Source organism: Dermacentor silvarum, chromosome 11 (genome assembly GCF_013339745.2).
Source record: "Dermacentor silvarum isolate Dsil-2018 chromosome 11, BIME_Dsil_1.4, whole genome shotgun sequence".
NCBI classification, from domain to species: domain Eukaryota; kingdom Metazoa; phylum Arthropoda; class Arachnida; order Ixodida; family Ixodidae; genus Dermacentor; species Dermacentor silvarum.
In genome coordinates, this window is record NC_051164.1 from 20,747,313 (window position 1) to 20,767,011 (window position 19,699).

The window sequence follows — 19,699 nt, forward strand, 5'->3', positions numbered from 1 at the left end:
ATTCAATACTTATTAATCTACCTTCCCGACCGCCTGCAGGCCCTGCCTAAAAAAAAAAAAAAAAAGCTACTGCCCGTGCCGCGAATCGACGTCCAAGCGGTGTTAATACACTCTCGCTAGAATGTATACCATCAAGCAGAAAAGCGCCTTCGCGGTTTGCTCGGTGCACTTCTCGGCTGATGTTAAGGACTGTAAAATTTATTGCTTTAGCTATAGCGTCCAAATTTTCCAGTTCACTGCGAGCACTGCCCTTTCGATTCCACACCCCTGCCTTTCTGTCTCTGGCGTTGACACTTCGGTGCGCCAACGGCCGCCTCGCGGATGCTGTTGTAGCCATAAGTGTGACGCCATGGGCTCCGATCGAGATTGAACCGCGCTAACTCATAACTTCTTTTAGATGCGAGAGCATCTTATGCTCAGGGCAGTGTCCGTCCTGCGGCGTCCGCACTCGTACTGCGCATGCGCAACTCTCCCTCATTCTCCTCTCCTACGCAGGTGTGCGCTCTCCTCTCCCCCTCTCCGCCGCAGGTGTGGCGCAGCAAATCATTGCATATAACTCTCTCTCTCCCTCTCTCTCTAAGGGTACGCCGGTAGGCGGCGCAAGTGTCGCTGCGCAGTATAAAGCGCGCGTTCGCTGTGCTTCCGTCATTTCTCTCTCTGCGCAACGATGTGCGAAACGCCATGAACAACGTCAACCTCGGCGCTAGTTGCAGCGGCAGCGCCACCGCGCCGCGGAGCAGAGGAAGGCTCGGGAAGCCGGGGTTGTTGCGTTCGGAGCTTCGGGCACAGCTGCAACGCGCGCGACCGGCTTTGGTTCGACAACAACCTGAGCAAGGTCGGGAGTGTCCAGAACGAACGTCATCGTCGGGGCAAGTCGTGAACTTTCCGATCGAAGTGCAGGTACTCGTGCTATGCCTACCCAGGAACGTTCCCGACGACTCGGCGATCGACGTACACATCAAACGAAAACAACCCCGTACAAACGTCTCCTCTCTTCTCAATACATTCTATCACTAACTTTCATTGGGAAGTGTTGCCAAGTGAAACGAAACGGAAACTCGATGCGCACCCCCCGCGATGCTTTCGCATCCCACCATGGTTGCCCGTAGGGTGAGATGATGTGATTTTTTCAAGTGACCAACGCCTTTCCCGCAAAATGTCTGAAAATAGTGCCTTGAAAAAAGTGCTTCATTAATGTAGCTTCATTATATAGGTTTAGTATAGAACAGACAGTATAGATTGCCACTATAAATGTCATGTCTTTAAACCTCGCGCTTGTCGAGTTAATTGTTTTACTCTGCGCGTTGTTGAAATCTCGCGCTGCAGTCGTTTGATCAATATGGGAAAAAAAATGAGAAGCGCATGGATTTTTTTTTTAACGATTCGGCAAGGCTTCGTTGAGGAAAGAAACTGAAGCCTTGGGGTGCTATTTTGGTAACTGTCAAATTCTGCCATCTTGTCAAATTCGGTAATGGCGGCATCTTGAACCAATCAGAGAGGCCCAGAGGGCTGCTACGGCATCTCTGATTGGCTTAAAATGCCGCAATTACCAAATTCGACAACATGACGGAACTTGGCAATGACCAGAATAGCACCCTCGGTTATTGTTCATTGTGGTTCAGCTGTGTTGCCTCCCCCCCTCGCAGCCCTCATTTTCTCGTGCTTGTCGAACAATATTGCTTTACAGCAACGGTTTTCTTTATGTAGACAGCTACTTCCTGCTTGTTATGTGATTAATATCACATGGTTGTAATTGGGAGCGTTGGGATATTTTTTTCTATTCATCTCGGAAATCCCGAGAACTGTTCCGCATCAAGGACAATTATAACGCACTCTTAAAGCAAATAATTGTTCATTCGGCACCCATTCTCCATGGCGTGTCGCAAACTTCTGTAAAGCGGCTCCAACGCTTACTGGCAAGACGGCTTTAAGATGTATTTTGGCGTCCCCCGAGCAATCTCGAGTCCAATTTCTATCGCTGAAGTGCGTCATCCACTTTTTCCAGCAATGAGAACGGTTCAAACTTGCCGACGCGCTTACCTTATCTGAGAAATATCCATCATGAGAAATATCCATCAAACGAAGCCCTTAAGGAGAGAGGCGAAAGAAGAATTCAAAAAGTTGCCCAGGAGCGAATAGCATTATTACCGAGCTTCGAATTATTTGATCGCAGATGTTAGTTGCCCTCCTTGAATGCTGACTAACCGCCAAAATAAATTACTCGGTGGAGGGAATAATACGCAATCTTCGTGATAGTCCGCGCAGCAACTGCCGGTGTGCATACCGAATTCACGCATTTTATATCGTCAGGATGTTCACGTGTATACAGATGGGTCGTGCCCAAGTAATTCCTCTCCGTCCTCATTCGTCATACCGAATTTAACGCTAGAGGAATCATTTAAGTTAGCTTGAGTGACACCCTCTATGCCGTCTCTGAATTCATCGTTATTCTAACTGTGTTGCACTAAGTAGCATCAGTTTGAAGGAATCCAGTTGGAAGGAGAAAAAGCGGGAAGGAATCCCGTCAAGCTGCTTTTATGCAGCTTTTTCTTCCTTGCCCTTGCATTTTTTTCTTTTTTTTTTTCATCTTTGTAAGAAAAGGAGGGGAAATGTGAAAATAAAGTTGAAGTTGAAGTTGCAAATGCCCATAAATGTGTTATATTTAGTGATAATCAAGGGCGGCCCTCACGTTGCTAAATAAATCGGACAAATATTTATTGAGTAAGCATTAAATGCATAAAACGCCAAAGGAGCACGCGAAAAGCTATTGCACTTAATCGACGTTATAGCGTTTCAGTGGATACCAGGGCACTACAGTATTCGTGGAAACATTGCAGTGAATTCAGCTGCGAAACGTGTAAAAACGAAAAAGAAAACGAAAAAAAAAAACGTTTACAGTCGCTTTAGCGTACGCTAAAGAGTATGAAGGTGAAAGCCTGCACGCTCACGAGACATTCATTAAATTACCTTGACATTCTCATTCGAATGCGTTGTTACTTCCTATTACTTGTTCTCTCCCACCAAAGGTCGTAGGTTCGAGTGACTTTATTAACTCTACCTTAATTAACTGTGCCTTAATTAATTCGCCTAAATTAACACCAAATGAACACCAAAAAGGCTACCCGGGGTAGTCGGCCTCCTTAGTCTATATAGGAAGCAGTGGACCTGCACAACCAGCTTGTCCCTGTCCACCATGCGTTGCTGGTCCTCGAGGTCCGCGCACCCCAGCCGATCCTTCCCCCATCTGCATTTCCGCCGGTGCTCTGTAATCTTGTTTACAAGAGGGGATTCTGCACCGTCCGCGTTTTGGTATGCATGCAGTATATGCGCGACACTTTTTCTTTCTTTTTTTTTTTTTTTTTTTTTGCGGAGGATAAAACGCGTTGACAGCCCGCAGTGCCTTTGTGTGGCCCCGTAGACGATGTGCGCCGCCTCCTTCTCGAGTGTCCAAAACTCGCAGGGCGGACGTCAAGGCAGATTTGATGTTATTGGACCGTAGACAGTTACTCACCTCCCCCCCCCCCCAAAAAAAATAATAATAAAAATATATACGAGTATTTCGCCCGTGGCCAACCGCGAGGTTGCCGAGAGAGAAGCGCTCGTTCCTTCAATAGCTTTCCAAGAAAATAGAAACATGTTGCAGGTTTATACTATAAATTGCGTGTCATGCGTCATGAATGTTTAACTTAGGTCTAAATACGATGTTATGTATAGTTATCTGGTGTGCTGCGTAATTATGACCTACTCATCTGCAAAACTGCGAACTGGTCACTTTCACTGACCACTTAAAGTACTTTTATTTATTTATGGAACTACGCGTGCTTACACGTGGTTGTACATGTTTGAGCGTGTTCCTCTACTATAAATTTTGCGGCATTGTGGACTTGCGGGCAGAACTTTATATGTGTTCGGGCTGTGTGACTGTATTCAATGTTGTTCGGCGCTTTTTGTGATTTCATTTTTCTTGCACGCCATTATAGGTGCCTACTTTTTATTACATGCCTTTATGCTACACTCTTATAAGAACTTCAGAATAGTGGCTATAGCCGGGCTTGTCGGCACGAACACATACTCCAGCAAACAGCGCAAAAAACGGGACACAGATAGGGGGTGCATCGTGCTTATAAATGACTGAGGCAACAGCAGGGTGCAGAACAAGAATGAACGAGGTTTTAATGAATGCGTCGTATATATATAACATTGTATAAGTACACTGCGCATGTGCGAGCCCTATCGGCTGTAGGTGAATAGCACGTGCCCGATACATCCTTCCGCGGGTACAAAAGTTTGACACAATATAATTTACACTATCTGCTGAAAGTTTGCATCGTATACGCAAGGCGCTGAGGTGGCTTGACGAAGCGTGTTGACCTTCTAGGAGCTGTGTTCGATGCGCAAGCATGCGCTGTTGCAGTTTGAGTGCTTGGGACTTCAGCCGAAATGACTGTAGATTGGTCCTGGCGAGGTGGCATGCAGGGCTGCTGTGCCGAATCTGAAGAGCCGCTGGAGGTTGTTTCATCACTGCAGGCTGACGAGTCTGTAGCTCCTCTGCAGGCAGTCGCATCTGGACGAGGGGGCGTATAGAAGGCGTGCTATATTCGTCGTCACTTGACTCTGAACAATAGTCCTCGCTTGTTCGGAGAAGGTGACGTCGGTTGCGTCTGAGTACGTGGTAGGGCCCCGTTTGCACAATGCAAGACCTCGGGCCAGCTGCGTTAACGACCCTGCCCTTACGCGACCACACATTGTCCCGTATTCGAACTACGGTCCCTCGCGTTAAAGGTGAGATCGGTCGTCCTTTATTTTGTTGTGGGTGCTTTCTCACCTCCGTTTTGGTAACTTCGTTAAACTCCGGGATGTTACTTGTGAGGCGCCTGCCTTGCAGTAACTCAGCTGGTGACCGTCCGTCTTCCAAGGGCGATGAGCGACACGCCAACAGACCTAACCAGAAGTTCCCCCTTGAGTCGGCGCATTTTTTCAGAATACGCTTGACTATTTGGACGCCTTAATTTCTCCGCCAGTCCGTTGGATTGAGGGTAGTCAGGGTTTGATGTGACATGTACGAAATCGTACTGCTTCGCAAAGAGCGCGAACTCGTGGCTGGAGAATTGTGGCCCGTTGTCCGTGCACACTTCAACCGGAACTCCTTGGCGGGCAAAGATAGCACTGAGAGCCTCCACTGTGGTCCTTGCCGTCGTATCCCGCAGTTGCTCGACCTCTGGGAAATTTGAAAGGGCATCAAACACAACGACATACGATCGTCCGGCATACTGAAATAGGTCTGCACCAACCCGATACCATGGGCATGCTGGAGTTTTGCGCAAAAGAAGAGGCTCTTGCGATTGCTTGTAGGCATATTTCTTGCAAGTGGGGCAGCTCTGAATAAGCCGAGTTATGTCACTTAAGTCCTGGCCAAAAAATCAGGCTTCTGGCTCTTTCTTTACACTTGCGCAAACCGAGATGTCCGGCGTGAACCCTATCTAGGATTTCACGCCGCATGCTTCGTGGTACCACGACTTTGCTGCTCTTCAGTAAAACTCCATTCACGACTGTCAACTCCGCAGGAAATGGTTTTAACTCGCCTTGTACTTCTTCGCCAGCGATTACTTTGCCGATGACCGCCTTGAGGTAGTCGTCATTTGTAGTTGCGGCGGCTAGTTTCCGACAGGTTTTTTCGGTGACCAGTGCACCAATGAGCTGTATCGCATGAACGTTGACGTCTTCCGTTGCCCCGGCGTTGTCACTTCCAGTCGTCGGGGACGCTCGCGACAGCATATCAGCTAGGACAAGCTCCTTGCCTGGGACGAACTGCAAAGAGTAATCGTATTTCATAAGCCGCAGAAAAAAATCTCTGCAAGCGCGGTGGCATGTCTGAAATTTCTTTGGATGCTATTGAAATTAGTGGCTTATGATCAGTTTCGATGACGATTTTTTGACCGTACACAAATTGATAGAATTTTTCGCACCCAAAAACAATACCTAGCGCCTCTTTCTCAATTTGTGCATAGCGTTGTTCGGCTTCCGTCAGTACGCGGGAAGCGTAGGCAACTGGTCGCCAGCTGTTGTCTGCCTGACATTGCAGAAGCGCAGCACCTACACCACTTTTCGAAGCATCGCATGTCACCTTAATTGCCTTGCTGGGATCAAAGATGGCGAGCACTGGCATTGAAGTTAAGACGCGCACGACTGCATTCCATTCGTTTGCGTGCTTTTCAGTCCACTCAAAAATGTTTTTAGACTTGATAAGATCACGCAGTAGCGTGGTTCTTTCAGACAGGCGGGGCACGTACTTGCCAAAGTAGTTTAGTACCCCGAGCATGCGCTGAACATCAGCCTTCGATTCTGGCGGCGGCACATCTATCAAACTTTGAATAAGCTTCGGGCTGGGTGATATGCCTTTCCGACTGATCACGTCACCTAAGAACTGTACTTCTGTCAACCCAAATTCACATTTTTGTGCATTGAGCGTCATGCCAGCTTTTTCATCCGCCTTCAAGACTGCCGTCAGTCTGTCATCGTGCTCCTTTTTGGTTTTGCCCCAAACCAGGATGTCGTCGATGTAAATGTAAACGCCTCGCAAGCCGTCAAAAACCTGGCTCAGTGTCTGTTGAAAAACCTCCGGCGCAGACGAAATGCCGAAAGGCAGCCAAAGATATCGGTATCTGCCAAACGGGGTTGCAAAAGTGCATATTTTTGATGTTCTTTCGTCTAGCGGGATTTGGTGGAACCCGGAGTTCGCGTCCAATCTGCTAAAATAGGCAGCACCAGCGAGTTCTGCTTCGATGTCTTCCCGTTTAGGTAGCTGATAATGCTGCATCTTGATAAGTTCATTGATGCGCCTCGGATCGATGCATACTCTTAAACTGCGGTCTTTCTTCTGCACCAAAACTAAAGGACTCACCCAGTCTGTTGGGGCGGTTTGCTTCTTGATAATCCCAGCACGCTCCATTCTTTCCAGCTCCTCACGAAGCGGCTCACGTAGTGCGAGCGGCACCCGGCGTGCTGGCTGGACGACGGGCACTGTTCCTGGTTTCAGCACCATGCTGTAAGGCTGGTTTAGACATCCGAGACCCTGAAAGACGTGCTGAAAGTCTTTTAGTACATCATGCTCGTGGGAAGCGTCAACTGTGCCGACAGTGCGTCGAAAAAGACCCAAGCTTTCACTAGCATCCAAGCCAAGTAGGGCCTGACCACGCTTGACAACGAAGAATGTGATCTCTTTAGTGGTGTCTCCTACAGTGACAGTTTGTGACGTTCTCCCAAAATTCTTGATCACTCCTCCGTTGTATGCTCGAAGTACCGAATTTGAGGGCTCCAAATGACATCCTGTCGCCATCTTTCGGTAGACAGCAAAGGGTAGGAGGTTAGCCTGAGAGCCAGTGTCAACCTTAAACAGTACTACTTGATTGGAAACATGTGCAGTCACTTTCCAATCCTTGCCGCTCCTGCTTTCATTGCCAACTTCAAGATTTCGAAGGTATCGTCAGCAGACTCAGCACCTTGCTCGGTTACTTCCCTGACTTCGTCCTTGCCGATATGCGTCGGGCAGCAAACTGCGAAATGATGAAGCCTATTGCAAATGTTGCATCGTTTGCCATAAGCGAAACATTGGCGCGGTTTGTGCTGGCGGTTACATAATCGCGACTTTGACGCTGCTGGTCTGTTCTAAACTTCGTTGCTGTCCGCTTTGAGATGGCGTCTATCATATCGTTGCCTTCGCGCCAGACCATTTTCCTTTGAGCCAAAACTTCTGCAACTTTGCACATTTCTTCTGCTTTCTGCAGCGTTAGGTTCTTTTCCTGAAGCAGTTTTTCACGTAGTTTCACATCGTTAGTGCCGAATACTATCTGGTCTCTCACCATTGAATCTTTTGAATCGCCAAAGTTGCATTGCTCCGCCTGCTTCTTAAGGTCACGAAGGAATTTTTCAAACTGCTCCCCCTCAGCTTGGTTCCTCAAGCGAAACAAGTAGCGTTCATGAACTTCATTTCCTACCTCAGAGCAGTAGGCTTCAAACTTTCGCACGACGGTTTCGTAGTCTTCCTGGCTTTCTCCGTCCACGAACTGGAAGGTGTTGAACGCGTCAAGGGCGTCGTCTCCAGCAACGCTGAGCAGGAGGGCGGCTTTCGACGATTCGGTCCTGGGATGTTCTTTCGACGTGGTCGCCTGGAGAAATAGGTCAAATTTTTGCTTAAAGCGCTTCCAGTTCGAAGCCAGGTTACCAGTCATCTGCAGAGGTTCCGGGTGTCTTAGTTCCATCGCTGCTTATTCGCTGGCGGCCCGGGCACGACTTCTGACACCATGTATCGTGCTTATAAATGATTCAGGCAACAGCAGGGTGCAGAACAAGAGTGAATGAGGTTTTAATGCATGCGTCGTATATATAACATTGTATAAGTACACTGCGCATGTGCGAGCCCTATCGGCTGTGGGGGGAGTTAACTGGCTTAGGCTGCATCACACCAGTGCCGTGCGAAGAAAATTAAAATTCCGTACTTTTTACGTGCCAAAACGATGGTCTGATTATGAGGCACACCGTAATGGGGGACTCCGGAATAATGTTGACCACCGGGAGTTCTTTAAAGTGCACCTAAAATCTAAGCACACGTGCGTTTTCGCCCTCATCGATATGCCCTCATCGAAATGCGACCTCCGCGAGTGGGATCGAAGCCGCGACCTCGCGTTTAGCAGCGCATGCGCCGTCTGAGCTATCGCGGCGGGCGCAGCGTAAGAAGCTGTACGCACCATGTGGTGCGCGTATGCACTATATCGCCAGATTCTGGCTTAACTATTTAATTTGGAAAAGAATTCTACTGCCGCTTCGCAAAGCTTAGCAGAGCTAGGTACCACCAAGCATCGCCCGCTTCTTTGCATTGTTAACGTTAATTCCGGAGTTTTTAAAAGTTAAATATTTTCCGTGGGATGTACGTACTAGACGGGCATACATGGTTTATGGAACATCGGGGGTCCCGTGATATCATCTGCTAACTTTTTAATTTGAAAAAGAATTCTACTGCCGCTTCGCAAAGCTTAGCAGAGCTAGGTACCACCAAGCATCGCCCGCTTCTTTGCATTGTTAACATTAATTCCTGGAGTTTTTAAAAGTTAAATGTTTTTCGTGGGATGTACGTACTAGACGGGCATACATGGTTTATGGAACATCGGGGGGTCCCGTGATATAAGCTGTCAGGGCAGCCTTTCAGTATTAATGCATGCAGTTGAGCAGTTAGCGTGCAGCAAGCAGTATTATGGTACGAACTTGAAAATACAAAAAATGCAACAAAGGAAAACAAAAACAAAGAAAGAAACAATGTAATAAACGCCACAATGTAGCGATAAGTTATAATACATTACGATTATGTACGCAATATAACAATCAATACTAAACATTTGGAAGGAAGAAATAGAATGTGCTATGCGCATAAGTGCACTGTAACAAGAAATTATTGAGTTATACATACAGCATATAATTATATGCGTACAATTTTAAAGGGGCAGCAAAGGAACAGTGATCCTACAATACAATATTCAGCTTTTTAAGATACCAAATCACCAAAGCAAAACACAGTTGCAGCAACATAAAAAATGAATTAAAAAAAAAAGGAGCGACTTGCATATGTCCTAAGTTGGCATTCTTCAACTCCGATAACACTGGATGGAGCTGTTTCGAAATACAGTCGCGTATTGATATACATGGCACGTGCCGTCCGCCGGCCCTCGTTGAAAGCTAAGTGGTCGAGCTTTCGTTTAAATAAAACGCGATCTCCTTTGTGTCCGATATTCCGGAGTACGTCCTTTCTTTAGTCTCGCTTCCAACCTTTCGCAGAAGCGGTGGTGTGCGACACTCGGGAAAAAGGGATTTGATATATATATTTATATATATCCCAAGCCTATGCCGCCAGCCATATACGGACGCGGTGCCGGATGCTGGCTTTAATTTGTGACTCGCTTGGAGGACTGTTCGCTGCCGCCTGTAAAAAGATGGCGGAGACGATATTTGCGTAATCTAATACGGGGAATCAAGGAGAGATAGCGCGCAATCAGGTCGATATCGAGTAAGTTGACCCAGATTCAAGTCTTGCGCTCGAACGAAAGTTATATGGGGCTCGCCTCCTTGCCACGTTAATGCGGGGAAATACGCGTCGAAAGGAATAATTATATTATGTATATTTTTTTACGGTATCGCATGTCGTTCGGAATTGAAGGGGACGCAATGCGAGATAAAATAAATAGTAATAAGAAAAGCCCATGGACGTCGGCTGCTCTTTAGAAGAAAACTCTTTTCGCTAGCCTCGTATGCCTAATTGGGGATGCAAAACTTCTGTCCCCTTAATTAACGGTTGTCACCGACTGTTTTCGCTAAAATGCTTTCTGCTGCGTACCCATTCAGACTTTCGAAGGCATTATGGGGAGGGATCACGTTTAAGGCCCATTCACACTTGCGACTAGGCGAGGTCGCGCGACCAAGTTAGTCGCAAAGCGACCAGTCGCAAGTATAGTCGCAAATGGTCGCTTTTCTCGAAAGGCGACCGTTTCGGGCCAGTCGCTCGCTGCTCGATTATTCAGTCGCGCGACCGCAGTCGCAGAACAGCTGAACCAATCAGATGCGAAGGAACAGGACGTCCGTATACGCTGACGCTTATTTTACGCGGCGATGACATTGCAAGCAGACGTGAACGGCATATCGCGAGACATTTCGGTTTAGCGACTCGTCGGTCGCATTTGTCAGTGTGAACATCGTTCGTCTTGAGTAGCTTTCTGGTCGCCAGTCGCAATCGGTCGCGGGACGTCGTCTAGTCGCAAGTGTGAATGGGCCCTTACGCGTTAGTGTTAAAGTTTTCTTTCCCTCGACGTTCCTGGCATTACGGATAGCGCCGATAAAGGAATAGCACCAATTCCAGTCTCTGGTGCCTCCTTATTCAAAAGAGCTGGCAATCAGTGCTAGTGCGGTGTGATGAGCTCACCCTTGCTACAGATGAAGTCTATCTATCTATCTATCTATCTATCTATCTATCTATCTATCTATCTATCTATCTATCTATCTATCTATCTATCTATCTATCTATCTATCTATCTATCTATCTATCTATCTATCTATCTATCTATCTATCTATCTATCTATCTATCTAGCCTCCTACGTCGTGATGCCGTCGTGGTCGTTTCTTCAACATGGATATATATCAGAATAGGCATAAGGCGGATAACATGCATGCCTACATAACATGAATGGCATGTCATCACATCAATGACATGACATATTTGTCATGGCATGTATGTCATGACATAAGTGTTTGAATTACATGATGCGGTCGTGGTCGTTTCCTTAACTGGTTATATATCTGAATATAATTGGCATGACGTTCATGCATGACCTGATATGAATGCCATAAACTGCGTGACATGACATTAATGAGAAACTTGTCATGTTAATTTATGTCATTCATGACAATCATGTCATGACATAAGCACACAATCTCATTCATGCGATGCATGTCATTCATGTCGGTTCCATTTCTTTGCATACTCGCTAGCTACAATTTGTGGATTGAAATATGTGCCGTAAAGTAATTAATTAAAACAATCACCGCCCCTTCCACTTCGTGAAGATGGTCGAACAGCGAAGCTATGTTAGTTAAACTGAGTGTTACGAGTGTTACATGTGAATGTGTTGCACGTGGCGCAATTGCGTAAAGACAAGTAAACACAGATTTACAACAGGAACTTATATTATACTTGAAACGATGCGAGGCGACAACAGGCAGCGACTTCCGACGCTTCTCGACGAGTGTCCAGCAGTGTTGTACACGTTCCTCTAAGACAGGAACGAAAGCTCGTTCCTTCCCAATTTTGAAGCGAGTTCACGTTACAAGTTCCTGTAATGCGAAAAGAACGCGTTCCAGTTACACTTCGAACATTGGAACGTGTCGTTACATTGACTTTCCATTTTATTTTTTAAATTAAAATATAGTGTGGGATAATCATTTAGCGAAATAAAGTGAGCAATTTAAAACTCACATCGAACTACGTATATTGTACGAATTCGAACATCGCCGGCAGCAGATTATCTGGAGATAAAAAGAATCCAAAGAAACGCTCCTAGACAAATTTTTTTCGGGGAGCACCGGACATACTCCAGACATGTCTAACTGCAACTTTGGTGCTAGCTCGTCTATTACAAGTGCGACACATATGGCACTTTCCATTTCGGTCTTCAAATGCGCAGTCAGGATACTGCGCTTCAGATGTACAAAGAGAAAGTTACCTCAAATGCACCAATATAATTTTCTTGCACAAAGAACCGCCTATGTATTGTTCGAAAGGAACAATACATACGCCTTTAATGAATGCTGATTCAATATTGCTGTATGAGTGGGTAAAAAATATCCAGAATACATATTCACAACTAAGTCCCTTGTTTGAACTCAGCAATATAACGGAGAACTAGTGGTGCGATCAGACTTGGCAAACAGCGAAACTGGCGACCCCACCTAGATTTATCTCGGTTCGGCCAAGTTTTTGCGAGGTTATGCTTCGAGGCTCGGCAACGTTTTGCGCAAGGTCGCCCCGGAATCATCGACAGTCCAAGGAGCAACGACCACTCGGTCATTAAAGTATCTGGACGTTCGAACGCTTCTGGTCCGTTTCGCGGGCTCGTAACTCCGGATCTTCTGCGAATCGCCGACGTTTCGCCGCCGCTTCGGCGGTGCGATACTCGGGATCGGACCGAAGTCGTCTCACTCGCTCTCGAGTAGCGGAGCGGCGGCATTCGCGCCGCGCTTCCTCTGCTTCGGGAGTGACGCTCTTCTTCGGATGCCCCATCTTCGCGGCGATGGGCTCGGCGCGGAGACGGCGGGGCTTTTGTGTCGGCGCGGCGGCGACGCGGAGCTATATATCCCGTGGGTCGGCGCAGTGACGTCACGGCTTAGCTCCGCCTTTGCGCAGCCGCGCAACCACTCTGCACGTTGCGGTGTCGTCATGACTCGGCAAAGCTAAGGCGAAGCGATGCGGTGCGTGCTATGACGTCACGGCTAACGCAGCTGTGGCGAAGCTCGGCGCGGTCGGCGCAGCTGGGGCGAAGCGTTGCTAGGCGTCATATGATGACGCCATCGCCAGGTGGAGGTTTTGCGGCGTACACTCGACGGGCCATTCTCGAGCTTAAGCAGCTTCGCTAGTTCACAGGAGTATGTGCCATTGCGCTTGGACCCTTTCTTCACTACCTCCAGGATCGGCCCACATTTCGGGCGTATAGCACTGGACTACCTCCAGCTTAAACAGCTTCGCTGTTAAAAAATGCATCATAGTCACGTGACAGGCAAGCGGTAGTTCCTTGCGCTTCGCGCGGTCGCCCATCCGCCCTGCATGATGTGCTGCGTACGTGCGTGCGTCCGTTCAGTGCCATCGAACGTTTACAGAAGGAACGACGTTCCCTCTGCCGTTCCTTCGTAAACTTAACGAGTTACCGTTATAGTTCCACCGACCCTTAACGGAACGGTGGCGTTCCTCCGTTCCTCCCAAAAGGAACTAGTTCCAGGAACGCTGTTCCGTACAACACTGGTGTCCAGTTCTCTGGTCGAAACCTGCTGCGCCGCCGCCAGAGGCATCGGCTGCAGTCACGGACACCGCGCGGCTCGGCGCAAACGCTGGGAAATGCGGACGGCGTCGACAGCAGCTCTACGCGTTGCGCGTTATCCGAAAGGGCGCGCCGCACAGAAACAGCTTCTCTTATCGCCTGTCCTCCTCGCGCCCAGCGCGGCCTCTCATTGGTCGCCTCCTCCCCCAGCACGCCTCTCCTCCTCTGCAGTTACGTGACCTACCCTCCCCCGGCGCGGCTCTCATCCTCTCCTGGTCACGTGACCTGCGAGACGCCGTACAAGCGCGAAGGGTCGACTAAGAACAGCTTCGCTGTTAAAATTAGCTAATGTGCTATATATTCAATTAAGCATGTTGATTTCGCCTAGAAGTAACGGCCGCCTCATCGAAACGCCCTGTAGATTCTAAATATAACACACACACACATCATATGTATATATATATATATATATATATATATATATATAATTATTGGTTTTTATTGTGAACAAGTCTCCCGTAGGGTAGCTAAACGTCAATAACTTTTTTTTTTTGTCGGTGCACCACTCAGCGTTTATAGATACCACTGCCACGGCCGTTGGATAAAAAAAAAAGCGGCCGTGCCACTGCACTATATCCCTACCGTACCACTACGGTGCACGCAGTGAACGTCTTTGACTTGTATTTTATTTATTTGAATTGATTTTATGTTTCAATGTGTTGTATGAGATTTTTCCGTTCTTGTGGCCCTTTTTATGTATTCCGTATGTATTTTATGTCTATCTTGCAGCGCCCAGCGACCCTTGCGAGACCGCAAGTGTTGGTCGAATTATCCGAAAGGACGAATTAAGAAACGGCGGTAAAACGCATTCAGTACAGCGCTACAATAAATATACATGTCGCCGTCGGTCAGTGCCCCACAGACCTCAGCACTAACGTCGGGCGCTGGTAAAATCGTTAAATGAGAAAAAGAGACATCGTCCAGAGCAGAGCGCCAGCGCAAGCCGTCATCATCAGTGTAGGACAGGTCGCTGCCGTCACTGCCGTCACCCAGGGAACTATAGTAGCAGCGTCCGCTGGATTTCTTGCGCTTTCAAGCTTTTAGTAGCCGCTGCGCGCATGAGAGCGCACAGGTGGTGGGAGGTCGAATTAACCGGATTAGTTCGCGTTCGAACTAAACGAGTTTTCCGTTCATAGTTCAGGGCCTTGGAGTTAAACGGAAATTCGAATTAACCGAGGTCTAATTAGCGGGAATAGGCTGTACTACACATAATCTCACGCTGGCGTAACCGTCATGCTCGCCATTCGCCCGTATAGACACTGCCGCCAGGGCCGGTATTTTGTAGCGATGCCTTTCCGGTGCTAGATGCCTTTTCGCGCTTAGTCGCGCTTTGTCAGTGGTCAGAGCGACGATCCGCTCGCGGTATCAACGGGATCAGCCGGCCGTCAGCGGTGGATGATAAGACTAGTATAGAATAAGTCATAAGGCAGCGCTACAAAATACCGGCCCAGATTTCTCTTTGATACATTTTTTTTAGGACGCTCCATGACCCAACATCTGAGTGAACGGGTTTACCCTTCACTGCCCTTTCCTCGCTCCGGACCTCCCCTCACTTCCGTGGTAACTGACACGAGGTGGTCGAAAGCAAGAACATAATAAGCGGCGTTGCGTAAATGTCTTCTCGCTTTTATAGTCACCGCGGCTAATTGGGTGAGTTTCCGGCGATCCTTAATTAGCGGCGCCGCGCGGGCAGATGTCAGTCAGGGTAACGTAGCACACGCGCTTATTAGTACCGGTTGACCGTTTAACCGCCATTGTGTTTAATTGGAGTCTCAGTTCGCAGTGAACAAGTGCCCTGCGCTATATGCTTTACCATCTTCGCTCGCCATCCGCACTGCTAATTGTCCCCTTCGGGTGCGGTGTCTATACGTGTAGACTCGACTTGGCCTTGTTTGTGACGGACGTGGGTGGCAAACAAGTGCGAACACAGCGGCCCGTTGCGAGTGGAACTCTTTGCTCACAAAAATAAGGAAAAGCACGCTTTGGTTATAGCGCTCCGAATAGACGGAACTCTGGAGTTTTATGAAAGTGCACTAAAGAATAATGATTAAGTTAACCCGTATGAGTGAATTACATTTCCGCAATATCAGAATGATTACCATTACGGTGCGAGCAGGGCCCGCTATAGCGTAAAGCTGTTCCAAACCTTTCTATTCCAATCCTGCAATCATCCTTCCACGATTGGTCAAACAATTTTCGGGCCACCCCCAACTTCGCCTGTCTGTCACGCGACGTCACGAAAACCGCGATAGCTCCCCATCTGATAGGACGCGTACACACTGATTATGTACAAAAGGAAAATAACGTACAAAAGGAAAATAATTATTTCTGATTGAACGCCTTTTCACCATTGTAGCCCTCTGCCATTGGTCAAAAGATTTCTGGTTGAGCCCACTTCGCCTGTCTGTCATGCGACGTCACAAACAGCGAAAATTCACCACGTCAAAGTGACGTGGACGTGTATACGCGTCAAAGATGCATTAATATGCCGAACAAAAATGAATATTTTTCTGAATAGCCGAACACTGCCCCGTTCCGAATGGAATGGAAGATGGCTGCCCGCCGATCACTCAGGTGCTGGCTACTCGCACCTGCCGGATTTATTTGCGTATAATAAAGCTTTTTGCGTGGCAGTAAAACGTTATCGAGCCCTTTCGGCACGTATACGACATCGCTCGGCGAACTATTCTTTCGTGAGTATCAGTTTTACCGGCATTCTTAACCTTCCGTTGCACGCCGCCGCGATTTTCGACCCGCCATCGCAAGCTAAGTAAGGGGAAGCGGACCAATCGCAGACGCCGGCGCCACACTCTTCATCCGCTTATCTATTTTCGCTGCGCTGGCTCGGCCCCTTCGAAACCCTCTCCACTTGAGTGTGCTCCTCGCCTCTTGTCAGCCTAATTAGATAAGAAAAACCGCTCAGTGTAGGCAGCGTTATTCGTTTTGAAAGCGAACAAAGGTGACCTCCTATAAACGAGGAGAGCGTTAGATTGGGCTGTTCAGACAACGCTGCGGGTCACCGCCCGACGCTTGCGTCGGCGGTTACGTAAATTTGACGTCAGGAGATTGGAATAAAAACAGATTGGAATAGTTTTACGTTATAGGGCCCAGCTGCGCTAAGCCAGAATTAGGCGCATAAACGCAATATCGGCGGCCTGCCGTAATGTTTCCGAAGCAGCTCGCCGTGATGTCATGAGTTTCGACAGCGTCAGCTCTGGTCCACCAATTAAGCTGCTTATCAGTAAAGGATCACTATTTAGTGTACAACATTCTGAATAGATCAAAGACTCAGTCTAGCAAGTCTCTAGAATGTTTCCTGCGGCAAAACGGCCCAAATACGAAAAAAAAAGGTGGCAGTTTCGCCCGAAAGGCGAAGCATCCATTGCGATAGCAAATTAGTAGAGAGCTATACATAGTAAGGATACTAGTTTTATCGGCTGTATAAACTTGGACATATTCGCTTATAACTGAATTAACAAGCATGGTGTCAGCGTGCACAAGCAAACATGAATAGATCCCACTCGATGACCGCAGACAACCGCTGTCAAAACGCTGGCGTGAGCAAATCAACGGAAACTGAGCGGCGAAAGCACAGCGCATACAAAGGTTGGAGCTGTGTGCAGATCGCTTTCAAGATACGGTGCGCGCGACCCCTCGCAGCAGCGCAAGATACCAGTGCGCAGTTGCTGGCAGAGTCGAAGCCGCACTCCCTCCCGCGCTGTCTTCCCACTTTCCTACTTTCACGTGCGAGATTGAATCGCCAGATCCCATTGCGCCGGGTCACTAAATGCGCAGTTAGTTCCGGAGCACAAATGCGCAGTTGGTTCCCCCTCCCTCGCTTTCATCCCCCCACGGCCTTTCGCGCGACGGAGACGTCGCGTTTGCTCTCCGCCGTGCGTTCGTTCTCCGTGAAAGCACGCGTACCTCGCACATACAGCATACGGCGCGCGGCCACGATTTTATCGCCCTTGGACTTTACACGGAGCCTCACGGTGACGGAAATCCGCTTGGAGTCTCTATTCGCAATAAAAAAAAAAAAACTGAAATAACTGAAGTCACATAGTCTTACCATAGCTGAGTATGTTAGCGAGTAGTTTAAATTTAAGCACTGTGGTCACGATTTTCTGTAGCAAGGGTCAGGCTCCTTCCTCCAAATGAAAAATAGACATTTCAAAAATTGCTTTACTGGCCTGCACTGACTTGGTGTCGCTTTTTAGTGGCCCTTCGAAAGAGGCGTCATCACAGATCGGAGATGGTGGCAACTGATACATTACGTCACAGGCTTTTCTATACCGTTAATCTTTTAAATGAATTAAGAGAGATGATTGGTAAAGAGACGCATTTTAGCTATAAAGATACGTTTCGTTCTCACATCGCTTGGGGCCTCTTTAAGAAAAAAAAAGTTAGCACATCCGTTGGTGGGGTGTCAACCAGACTTTTCCGCAACAGCCGAATGCTGTATGCATTCGGTCACACACGCATTCACGGCACGAGAAAGTAACAATCTTACCTCACTCCATGCCAAGTGCAATCTAGCGCTTTGAGACGCTTGGTGCGTGCGTCATGTGGCATACACGCTAAAAAGCGTTTACACCCTTTGGGGCGTATATTTTGCCCGAACAATGATGATCATTTGCCTTGCTTCCGTTTCCTTTCTTGAAGACTCTGCGTTCGCTACTTTCCTCTCAGGAACGCTATGTCACGCTGGTAAGGCGCATGTAGTTCGTCACCTGGAAGTGCCGGGCGCTTAGCGTGAAAGAAAGAAAGTGTACGCAATGTAGATGACGAATTTGTTGTTTGGGGACAATTAAAATACGCCCCATAGGGTGTAAATATCTTTCTTTCTTTTTTTTAGACACGGCATGCAAGGATTTGCTTCCCTCGTGCAAGGGCGCGCCACTGTCCCCCGTCCTTCCCGAGTGGCAGCTATAGCACTTTAAAACGCTACGGGATCACTACAGCCTCCGGGATCGGCCCAGGTCGTCACGGAACGGGCTGTAACGTTTCATCGCCGAAGTACGATCAATTAATCGTCAAGCCATCGTCGTCGTCTTGCCGTTGTCTTTCCATTGTCATCGCACGCGCGCTCTAACACGCTGCGCCATCGGGCGACACTTTGCGGAACCACAAACAACGGTAGATGGCCTGCAAGAAATGCCGCGCGTAATGCTAATTCCCACGGTGTGTGCCGTCTGCGTAATTTGAAAAGTTATTGTGTATATCTTTTTGCTCGGCACCTCGAGTTGTATGCCAGGCCGACGATGGCGATGCAATGTGTCGATGTATTGATTGAATGCGCTAACGCATTACCGTGGACAGTCGTCGTGAGTTGGGTTCTGCCGCAATTTTCCATCCAAGTCGGCATCTTTCTCTCTCTTTCTCTCTCGGTGCGCAGGTCCATGGAGTCCCCGCTGGGCTTCACCCGGGTCCGTCATGCCAAGTGTGCCAGCGGCCCCGTCGGTCTGGTGAGTCGACCCGCTCCTTCTTCTTTTTCCTCCTCCGCTACTGCCGGCGTTTCGCCGGCGTGCAAATGACGCCCGCATCCGTCTTCCTTGACTCAAGCCAGCCGCGTCCCACAGACTGTGCGGCCGCGCTGTCGACGCAATCGGTTATATGGCTTCCGGCAGCCGCTGCTACTCGAGTAGCGGGCCGTTCCCTGATGTGCGCCGCGCTATTCTCTTATTCATAACCAATCCCTATACGTACAGTCAACCACAAAAGTTTGCGGACCACGCGAGCGCGTGCCAGACTGCCTATCCGCGCCACCTAGCGGTACGCCACCTAGCGGCGACAGGGGCGCTCTCCCGGATATGAGCCCTCTTGGTACTCGCCTGCCTGTTAATTTTTTATTCCCGTGCATGACATTGTTAGTTCGTTGTGTTGACGCAGAGCGCTGTCTGCGATAAGACCGCCACATATCTGGCTTGATAGCAGTATCGGAGCAATCACTGCAACCTTTGTCGACTGGTGTGCCAGTGGGTAGATAAGTTTCACGAAGCGCTGCGACGATTTTTTTACGCGACGTTTACTGGCGCACTTTGGTTGGCAGCATCTTGGTCCAATGAGTGTT

The 19,699-nt window shown here is 48.4% G+C and overlaps 1 protein-coding gene across 1 annotated transcript in view; it reads left to right on the top strand.

Moving 5' to 3' along the window:
* The window catches only part of LOC119433272 (rho GTPase-activating protein 45-like), a 248,965-nt gene that overhangs the window by 16,236 nt on the left and 213,030 nt on the right, over positions 1 to 19,699 (top strand). The window contains exon 2 of the mRNA XM_049658783.1: positions 19,025 to 19,094. Coding sequence (XP_049514740.1) covers positions 19,029 to 19,094 — 66 coding nt within the window. The 5' untranslated portion in view covers positions 19,025 to 19,028. The remainder of the gene's footprint in view (positions 1 to 19,024; positions 19,095 to 19,699) is intronic.